General features: G+C 37.6%; 1 protein-coding gene across 6 annotated transcripts in view; it reads right to left on the bottom strand.

The window, feature by feature from the left end:
* Slc4a7 (solute carrier family 4 member 7) overlaps positions 1-11,394 on the bottom strand; it is a 97,195-nt gene that overhangs the window by 63,432 nt on the left and 22,369 nt on the right. For all 6 annotated transcript variants that reach the window (XM_021203010.2, XM_021203014.2, XM_021202999.2 and 3 more), the window contains exons 2-3: positions 4,829-4,910; positions 559-705 (exon numbers count right to left, since the gene is read on the bottom strand). In XM_021203010.2, the coding sequence (XP_021058669.1) occupies positions 559-705; positions 4,829-4,910 (229 nt within the window). The remainder of the gene's footprint in view (positions 1-558; positions 706-4,828; positions 4,911-11,394) is intronic.

Raw genomic sequence — 11,394 nt, 5'->3', positions numbered from 1 at the left:
CACACACACACACACACACACACACACACACACACACACACACACACACGCACCAGATTCTGGTCTAGGGGAACAGTCATAAACTGCTGATGAAAACAAAAATGACTACAGCCACTTTGAAAGTCACTCTAGAGTAGAGGTTTGTCAAGAAATAAAAATTTAAAATGCCATATAATCTATCAATACCACTCCTGGGAATATAACCAAAGGACTCTAGACCCCGCTAGAGAAACGCTTGCCCATCTATGTTCATTGCTGTTCTAGTTACAATAACTAGGAAATGAAAATGAACCTAGATGTCCATCAACAGATGACAACTGTCACCTGTAAGGAACATATGATACATCTATGCTACGTGACAGAATATTACTCAATGATGAAGAAAAAAAAATAGTGAAATTTTCAAGTAAAAAGATGGAACTTCTTGGGGAAAAAAAAAGTATGCTATGTGACAAAATATTACTCAGCTATGAAGGAAAAAAAAATAGTGAAATTTTCAAGTAAAAAGATGGAACTTCTTGGAAAACCCGTCATCAGCAGAGAGCAAGTTCTTCCTACCGTAAGAAGGAGACTCCCGCCCATCTTCTTTGTCTGAGTCTTTGTCTTTTCTTCTTCGGTGGTGATGTTTGTGCCCTCGATGCCTGTGACGCCGACGACTCTCTTTACTGAATGGTACATGAACACCAACATATACAGCTCGATGACCTAGTTCCAGTTTTTAAAATGTTCATAGTTTAACCAAAGTGAAAGTATGACATTCAAGAAAGCACATCACACTTTATTCTAGAAACAAAGAATTACATGTAAGCTCAAAGTCAAGACATCAACAATGGCTGCCTTCACATTATTTATTTTATAAAAGTATCACATGTTACAGTAGAGCTTTGCAATAAAACTGATCATTAAACTGCCCCATGGATTACTCGTGTAAGCGTAAGTTTGTCATCTAAACTCAATCAGGAGGAGCTACACATACACCATATGATATAGGATAAATTTATTCTACCTTCTAGAACTAGAAAGTTAAGGCAGGAAGATAAACCAGGGCTTTGAAGAGATATTAAGCAGGCAGACAAAACAAAACCAACAAAATCTGTGAACTTTAAAAAATATAAACTCACACAAACATACCTAGACACATTTATTCTACCCACATTCAGGACTAAGTTAGTAGACATCCTCAGTATATGTCTTAAGGGTTATTAAGTACCTCATGTGTCATGATACTAACTTTTTTTTTTTAAAGATTTATTTATTTATTTTATGTAAGTACACTGTAGCTGTCTTCAGACACTCCAGAAGAAGCTGTCAGATCTTTTTACGGATGGTTATGAGCCACCATGTGGTTGCTGGGATTTGAACTCCGGACCTTCGGAAGAGCAGTCGGGTGCTCTTACCCACTGAGCCATCTCACCAGCCCCATGATACTAACTTTTAAGTAAATGTTTGTTTACTATTTTTTTCCATTGGGTTTCAAAGGGTTTGTTATTTGATTTGAATAACAACAAGCTTCAAAAATAAATAATCTAAAAACATCAATCAGGGATAGAAAGATGGTTTAGGGGTTAAGAGTGCTTGTTTCTCTTTGAGACTTTCCAGATTTATTCCCAGCACCTATATAAAAGCTCAAAACCATCTGTAACTCCACTGCCAGGGGACTCAAGACCTCTTCTTCTGAACTCTGTGGGCACCAGTGTGAGCATGATACATACAAATACATAAGGGCAAAACACATAAATAACTAAATATGTCTTTTAAAAAAAATATGTACACTTTATATACACAACACAAATACACAAAGTAGCTGAACTTAAGATTTTATAACATCATTACTGTGCTTTTAGAATAAGAAAAGTTACTACTGGGAAAATATTATCCCTTGTATTTTAATCCCTCTAAGAAAAACAAAAGGTAGTCTCGGGATGAAATGAACTAGGCACATACAGCAACAATACTGTGTCTACTAATTGAGAGGTGACAAACTGAGTTTTTCAACAGTTCATCATTTAAGTTGTATTGCTTTGCTGAATACAGAGAGATGTGAACTACAAATTTAAAATATAAACAACTAGATCAAGAAAACACTTTTGACATAGACTGCTTGTTGCCTTTATATATAAAATAAAACAGTATGCTGAAATACTAAGCTAATAATACTCTTTTCATAAAAAAATTTCATAAGATGGTCAGTAAATAAATATTAGGAAACTTTTTATCCTGAGATTCTATGTTGAGGTTTGGTCTGTTGCTGAATTGCAATGCTAAACACTGGCCCCCAAGATCTGGTTACCTTTGGGACAAGGAAACCTCATGTACATCAAATGATATTATGTAACGTTGCTCCTTAACTTAAAACTATTAGTTCAATAAAGATGCCTACAGCCTACCTATAGCTGGACAGAAGAGAGGTATGTGGGGCTCCGGTTCCCCAGTTTGGGGTCTGAGGATAGACCATGAGGAGAGAGGAGATCAGAGAGTAAAGAGAGAGGCGAGGACACCATGGGGTAAGGAATCATGAGAACTGGCCATAGCTGGCCAGACAGAGTAAAAATTCCCCAGGTAGAATATGGCAAGTCATATCTCAGGGTTATTGACAGAGAAATGAGTAAAATAGCTTAGAGAACTGATATCGTCCAGCTCTAGTGCTGTTAAGGCTTATTATAAATATAAAGGTTTTGTCTTTTATTTGGAATCTGAATTATCAAAGGTGGGGTAGAAAGCCCCAATTAATTTTTACTATAACAAATTTCTGTTCTCATTTTAGCATTTGACACAGGGTCTTACTAGGCTAGCAATGAACTCAGAATCCTTCTGCCTCTGCGTGCCAAGCAGTGATTACAGTAATGTACCATTATGTCTCGTCTCATAGATGAGACTTAAATGTATACTTGATCCTTACCAACTACATTTGATCCTAATCATTTGTCAGTTCCCTACTTACAAATAGGCTGACTCAGTATCAATCAAGTAAATGAAGTTGGGCCTGGTGGCACAGCCCATTATCTCAGCACTTGGGAGGCTGAACTGTAAGTTCAAGGCTGGCCTGATATATTAGCTACTTTTCTCACGTCAGCTTTTTGGATGCTGAGATCAAATACATGAACAACAACTTTTACAAAGGAGGAGTTATTTCAGCATAGTTTGGGAGCATATACTAAGTCTATTAAATTCAGTAAGGCATGACAGCAGACACATGAGGCTCTTGCTCATGTCTTGACAGATCAGGAAACAAAGACAGAGGGCTACCAAACCTCTAATGTGTCCTCCGCTTTCCCTGCCACTCTGCTGCTGTCTTCCTTCTTTTTCCCTTTCTTTCAGGCCATAGGACAGGATTACTAACATTAGAGGAAGGTTGTCCCTCTTCAATTAAAACTCTAGAAATACCCACACGGATATGCTCAGAGGTGTGTATTATTCTAAGTGCTTCTAAAAGCTGACGTTGAAGACTCACCATCAGACCTTCTAGGCTCTGCAGCAAGTTCTCGGGCAGAATGAGCTACAGAGCAAGGTCTTGTCTCAAAAAACAAATGCATTAAGTAACTGAACAACTTTTAAACTAAAAACTTAAGACTTTAAAGTAAAAACCAGACTTAGGTTAACACACTCAACTTATTTGTTGAAACATCTCCTAGTACGCAAGCACTCTGCCTAAAATACTAAAAACTTGATACAATCTCTACAGAAATTAAGACATTTTTTTTTTTTACCCAGGCATGTTAGCTCACGCAGATATAAGCCCAGCACTCAGGAGGCAGAGGCAAAAAAATTCAGAATAAATGCAAAGGACTCCATTTTTTTTCTTAAAAGCAACAGATTAAGTGCCTAATATAGGACGGTCACATTTTAACATAAAAAGTCCGTAAATTGTACATGTAAACTTTTCCGTGAACATGAATTTAGCCAAATGTTCCACATTAATTCATCAGTAACACGATATAATATCTACAACCATGTTGCATGGGTCCTTGCTGTAGTACATACTTCCTCTCAACCTGCAAACTGTGAACCACTGTACAAAGTACAACCCACTCACTCCCCTCCACTATCAGTGTCATGACCACCAGGTCAGAATGAGAGACCCACACTGATTAGAGGAGCCTAAGGAGACACAACCTAAGAGTAAAGGTACCATATATCTCAAACTGTGTCAACTAGGGTACTCACTTGGAACAGAAAAGGCCAGCAGTCGAAAACCAGTCAATTACAAACAAAAGCTGTAGCTGAGGAATCTGTAAGTAAACCCATTTCTAGTTTCTCAGTGTTAGCTTTTGTATTTTCACAAATGGTATGATTTAATATTATTAACATTACTGACATTCTGTAACTCCAAAACTATTTCTAAAACTAAAGTAAGAAAGGAAACTAATAGATTTTTTTTCCCCTATGGGAGAATAAAGAACTCATTTGCTGCATAATTCTAAGTGATGGTTACTGTAGCACCAATGAAATGAGCAACTGATGACAAATAGTGATACCTGTGGCTTGAAATCTGGTACCCCAGCCAGGCTGCCAAAATCATGGGAAACAAATACATTTTCTAATCATTACTTTTCTTTTCACAAGTAATGGCAACTGTCAATGAGGTAGGAACGGCTTTCAGAAATCTATCTATGCCAATACTTAAAAAGAGAATAAACATCAGGAAGTAGTCTGGTCATAGAGATGAACATCTGCAGAACTATTATTCATTGCACTACACTACAAAAGTACCCAATAGTCTTCTAAGTAAAAAACATTTCCAGAAGCTATAAGTTAAACGTAAGAAAACATTGACAAGAATCATGTGCTCATTTCCCTGCTAAACATAAATTATTTTAAATGAACTTACTTTCTAATTCTTCTTTTTCAAACTTGGTATTCACAGTTGAGCTAGTTTTGCCAAGATCCACAACAGCTTCTTCATCTGGACCCTAAAAACAAGGCATTCTCTTTTACTATAATCCAATGAACATGAAGACCATGTCTTTATTATTTCAGAGCCAAAAGCAGATGCCTCTCACAAAGTAACATTCTGAGAGGGACTGTATCTTTTTTAAAAGTGTTTACAGGAAATTTTTAAATCCATAGTTATAATTCTCAGAGTAAGAATGAAAGTGACAGTGTCATAAGCCATTAAAAAAAAAAATACTAGCTGTCTGGCTGGCACCCTGAGCAGACCTTGAGCGCAGCCAGCCCCACAACACCCAGAGGCAGCTCCACTCCCAGGCACTCTAACACACCCAGGATCATAGGATCCCAGAATCCCAGGAGCTTGGTCACACCAGGATCTCAAGTTCCCAAAAGGCAGCTTGACTCCCAGGACACAGGCAGGACACGCCCAGGATCTCAGGATCACAGGATCCCAGAATCACAGGATAATAGAGACAGCTGAACTCTGAGGAGTTCTGACACAACCAGGATCACAGGAAGGACAAGCTCCAGTCAGACATAGCCAGGGCAGGTAGCACTGGAGATAACCAGATGGCAGGAGGCAAAAGCAACAGAAACCAAGGTTACTTGGTATCATCAGAACCCAATTCTCCCACCATAGCAAGTCCTTGATACCCCAACACACCAAAAAGCAAGATTCTGATCTAAAATCACTTCTCATGATGATGATAGAGGACATTAAGAAGGACATAAATAACTCCCTTAAAGAAAAACANGANAACACAGGTAAACAGCTAGAAGCCCTTAAAGAGGAAACACAAAAATCCCTTAAAAATTAAAGGAAAACACAAACAGGCGAAGTAAAAAAAACAAAACCATCCAGGATCTAAAAATGGAACTAGAAATAATAAAGAAATCACAAAGGGAGACAACCCTGGAGACAGAAAACCTAGGAAAGAGATCAGGAGTCATAGATACAAGCATCACCAACAGAATACAAGAGATAGAAGAGAGAATCTCAGGTGCAGAAGATACCATAGACACTGCTTGTGGACGTTGTACATCGTGGTGCGGAGCCTAGTGCGCACCACGATGTACAACGTCCACAAGCAGTAGTCTCTGGATAATCCATCCTTTCATCTTAGCTCTAAGTTTTGTCTCTGTACCTATATCCTTTCATGAGTATTTTGTTCCTTATTCTAAGGAGGAATGAAGTATCCACCCAGTGGTCATCCTTCTTGGTTTTCTTGTGTTTTGCATAATGTATCTTGGGTATTCTAAGTTTCTGTGCTAATATCACATGCTAATATGCTAATATCTTATCAGTGAGTGCATATCTAGTGACTTCTTTTGTGATTGGGTTACCTCACTAAGGATGATATCCTCCAGATACATCCATTTGCCCAAGAATTTCATAAATTCATTGTTTTTAATAGCTGAGTAGTACTCCATTGTGTAAATGTACCACAGTTTCTGTATCCATTCCTCTATTGAGGGACATCTGGGTTCTTTCCAGCTTCTGGCTATTATAAATAAAGCTGCTATGAACATAGTGGAGCATGTGTCCTTATTACCAGTTGGAAGATCTTCTGGGTATATGCCCAGAAGAGGTATTGCTGGGTCCTCCGGTAGTACAATGTCCAATTTTCTGAGGAACCGCCAGACTGATTTCCAGAGTGGTTGTACAAGCTTACAATCCCACCAGCAATGGAGGAGTGTTCCTATTTCTCCACAACCTCGCCAGCATCTGCTGTCACCTGAATTTTTAATCTTAGCCATTCTGACTGGTGTGAGATGGAATCTCAGGGTTGTTTTGATTTGCATTTCCCTGATGGCTAAGGATTCTAACAAGAAAATTAATGGGAAGTAACAATCACTTTTCCTTAATATCTCTTATTATGAAAATTAATATTACCAACATATCCTAATCAATTGAAATTCAAAAGTATGAGGAGTTAGAAATTTGTCGGCTGTCATCCCATCTTCTAATTTGGTAATGGGAGAAATAGGTCCAATATTGTACAGTCCATATACACTTTCTGCTTGTTTGTACATGACAGGGTCTTGCTGTGTGCTACATAATGTCTTGAAATCAAGCTTCTCCTATCTCAGCCTCTCTATTAGTAGGATTATTTGATGTTTTTACACTATACTATGATCTTCAGAACAGCTTACATATTTCAAAATTATTTATACAGTCAAAAGAAATATAGAAGATTAATTTGGGAGGTAGATTGTAAGAGAACAACAAAGAGTGAAACTGAAGGCTTTGCTTGATATTTATAATTATTTTATTAATTTTGAAGAGGACTTTGTAAGTTACTCTTATTCTAAGATGAATGCTTTTCAAAATCATCACAGCCAATGAACCAGAATCTTACCCTCACCTAACATCTGTGCCACCCTCCAAGCAGAGCCACTGTTCATTGAAACAGTTGATGAATGACTTCATGGATAGACCATCTTAATAACGCACATCATTTCTTAAATGAATGTAACCTGTTCCCTGCAGGCTGAGAATGATGATAATCACTCAAGTCAAATAGCTTTGACCATAGCAGGAAATCTGTATCCAAAAATCTTGCCTACAATTCATTCCTTGGCGCAGCAGAACTGTCAAGTCTTAGCTTAACTACTATGGAGGTAAAATCCTTTGGTCACTGAGTACAGCCTTATTACAATGAACTACAATGTCCAAAAATTGTTCTTATTTTGTGTTTGTACCACAGTAAGAGCCACGATTTTAAGTTCTACAAAAACAAAACAAACACTTTACCTATTTATGTTCATTTAAAAAACTAAAGGTGATATATTATTTTAAGATATCATACATTTAATATATTTGGAGTTATTTAAAATTTATATTGAGAAAAACATGTATTTTCAGTATTGCTATAGACAAGCATCTACATAAGACTGTTCAACTGACTGTTGTTTTATATCAAACAACTTTAATAATACTTATTTTTATTGTTATAATATTTTATAAATTTTAAAGAATATGATAAACGTATTGCAGGTTTTGAGAGGGGAGGGGCTATCCGAGAGGAGCTGGGGTACAAAAGGGAAAGAAGAATGTGATGTAAGTCTGTTTATTCAAAATATGTTTTTAAATGTTAATAAATTCAGATAAATTGAAATTATGTATCTTTTCTCATCATAATGCAATAAGACTTAAATCAAAAAACAAAAAACTAAACTTTATCCTCAATAAAATACACACAGAACCAAAGAAAACCGTAATTTTATGTGAAAGGATTGCTGGGATAAATGCCAGAGTGGATGCTTGTTTAGACATTTGCTCCAAAGTCCTATAGTGAAAGAAAAACAACTAGTGCAATAGACTGCAGTTAAAACAAAACTGTCAAAAATAAGTGGTGGCTTCAATATATAGTACCATTTTTACTTGTTAGTTAACAAAAAGCAAGTGAAAGTGAGAATTTTTCATTTCCCTTAAAAGGAAAAGCCGAAGTTGTAACCTCTAGGGAAATTCTGGTTTATGATGTGAAATTAAGACTTAAATCAAGTCTAAGTTTCACAAAGCTCCCTTCCCCAGCACTACAAAAATAATAATTCTGTAAACACTTTTATTACAAAATACTGTCTGTAGCATCTTAAAAGAAACTGACACTTCCTTTCTCAAGTCCTAATGACTTTAAAAGAACATTATAATCACCATCATCTACACAGTATAAACTTATTTGTACAATTCTTTCAAACAGATGCAAACAAAAAAATACATCCCCCATCTCTCAAAGTCTGGTTCTGGGGTTGAGCACAACCATATGTAGCTGCTCTGGACCCTGTACAGGCTGTTGTGCCAGGAAAGGTTTGCACAAACTTTCGTAGTGCTGCCCTGCAGTGTAATGCTTTTCCATATACACACACTACATTAACAAGCTGTTTAATAGCTTTTCCTAAATTATCACTATTTAAACTCAAGATCAGGGTTGGTCTGCTTAGTTTTTCAAGTAAATTTCTTGCTAGCTCAGCTCTGTCTAGACTTACTTTCTTTTTTTTTTTTTTAAGATTTGTTTATTTATTATATGTAAGTACACTGTAGCTGTCTTCAGACACTCCAGAAGAGAGTATCAGATCTTGTTAGGATGGCTGTGAGCCACCATGTGTTTGCTGGGATTTGAACTCAGGACCTTTGGAAGAGCAGTCAGTGTTCTTAACCGCTAAGCCATCTCTCCAACCCTCTAGACTTACTTTCTAAAGCTAGACACACAAAGAAAAACTCACATAGATCTCTGAATGGGTGGCATTCAAGTTAATTCACAAGTTAAATGACTTGCTAGGGCTCAACACTTCAACATGCTGCAATGATTCCACATAATTAACTGAGAAAAAAGACAGCAGTTTGTCTGATTAGTCTAAGTTCTTCAAACTTCCTTGGTAATAGGGCCAAAATCAGAAACAAAACCAGGCTCAAGAATGAATAACAACAAAATCCCAACTGAAGGAACATGTCATCACTAAATGAATCCTCCAATTCCAGAATGAATAATGGTTAATTGAGTTGTTGACCAAAGAGGACCAACCCAAGAACACCCTCAAACCCAGAATACTGACAAGGTTTTTGTTTGTTCCCCACAAACTGATAACAGGCCCCATTGTTGAATTTACTCTACCTAGAGAAATCAAGCTGTCGCCTAACTAGAGACTTCATGCCTACTAAGAGTGTTCATGGCACTAAAACGTACTCTATATCCTGTCAGAGGAGAAAGTGAAACATCAACCCAGCTACAAACCCTTTAATTGACAATGCCTGTAACATCTACTGGTAAAATAGTGGCACAAAGCTTATAGGAGTAATCAACTAATATCTGTTTGGTTATAAGGCCTACTTCAAGAGAAGAAATCCATGTGTGATACTGCTTAGGTGGCCAGGAACCTGAGACTACATAAAACATGAATTTAGGGAAAATCCAAATATGTTCCATTAAAGGAACAAAGTCAATAAAATTACTCCTAGACAAGTCAATCAGTGTCTTGTTCAGCTGACATTGTTCTTGCAACAGATGAGAACAAATGCTAAGACCCACAGCTACACCATGTGCAGAGTGAAACCCCAGAGCAGTAAATCCTAAAAGGAATGGCTCCATCAAGTCCCCACCTCAACCCCCCACTTCCTCTTTGGGGCTCAAGGATCCCTGCAAAGAAGGAGGCAGAAGTGTGTAAGAGCTAGAGGGGGTGGAGGACACCAAGGAAACAAGCCTTCTAAACACAACAGGATTGATGCATATATGAACTCACAAAGACTGTGGCAGCATGCACGGGTCCTGCATGGATCTAAACCAGATGGAGTCCCAGCGCGGAGAAGAGGAAGGAGACATAAGCCCTGTCCCTAACCCAGTATCTCCAACTGTTTTCGCCAATGGAGTCTCAGTGGCTATGTAAACACTCTTAAGAACAAACCCATACCCAGCAGTAGGCAGCCAACACAAAATAAGCTGTGGCATTTTTTGGAAGATCCCTGTCTCATAATGCTTTGTCTAGGCATTGTTTTTCTCTTTTTCTCTTGATTCTTGCCTTATAGGTCTTTTACATGTGTATTATGGTTTCTGATAGGTTTTTAATGGAATTTCTGTATGTGGATATGTGTGTCTCTGGATTTTGTGTTTTTTCTTTGTTGTTTTACTTCTATTTGTTCTGTCCTATTCTGGTTTGTTTGTTTTTATCCTATTTTATTATTTTTTTAAATCGCTGTTTGTATTCTAATGAGATAAAGAAAGGATGTGGATTTGTTAACTAAAAACTCCCTCCATTAAGCAAGTCACACTAAAAAATTTAGCTGCCCTTGTCATTTAAGTTCCCAGACATGCATTTGACAAGCTCTCTCCTAAACCTAAGAGGCCAAGGCTGTGTCCTCAGAGGCAACATACTGTCCACACTAAAGGGATTAACTGCTCCCATCCGAGCTTTCATTTACCCTGCCCAACTGCCAGGATAAGAAACAAAGCAATGTAACTACCTCCTGACCTCAAACAAACAACACAGCTCTACTTACATGTTCAGATGTATTAACAAAGGTAATCAGCTTGCACTAAAAGTTACCCTGTCAGCAACCCACCATTTACGTTATATTTACACTACACTTACTTTACTACTATATTGAGTTAAAATATATATACTCTATCATTGTAAGTATTTGTCATAGAAAAATACTTCCACCTAAACAAAAAGCAGAATCCTCAGAGAATATGGATGGACACCACCTTTTCTGATCTACTCAGTCTATTCCTAGAAGACTACCCTGTACAATTCACTTCCAATCTCAATGTCGTGGGCTATGGTATATCACTGTGCAACCACGGTTGACCTAGAACTCTATACAGACTAGTTTGGTCTCTAACACTGAACGACCTGCCTGTCTCTGCCTCCTGCACCACACCAGACCTAGAATTTCCAAAAAAAGTACAGAATACCCCAGATACAGTCCATAGAACTCAAGAAGCTCAACAAGCTGAACTGCCAAGGTGAGGATGCTTCAGTGCCACTTGGGAGAGAGAAGAAAGCAAT

The sequence above is a fragment of the Mus pahari genome, chromosome 8 (assembly GCF_900095145.1).
Source record: "Mus pahari chromosome 8, PAHARI_EIJ_v1.1, whole genome shotgun sequence".
Lineage (NCBI taxonomy): Eukaryota > Metazoa > Chordata > Mammalia > Rodentia > Muridae > Mus > Mus pahari.
The sequence above is the reverse complement of the archived record's forward strand: the minus strand, read 5'-3'. Positions and strand labels throughout refer to the sequence as shown.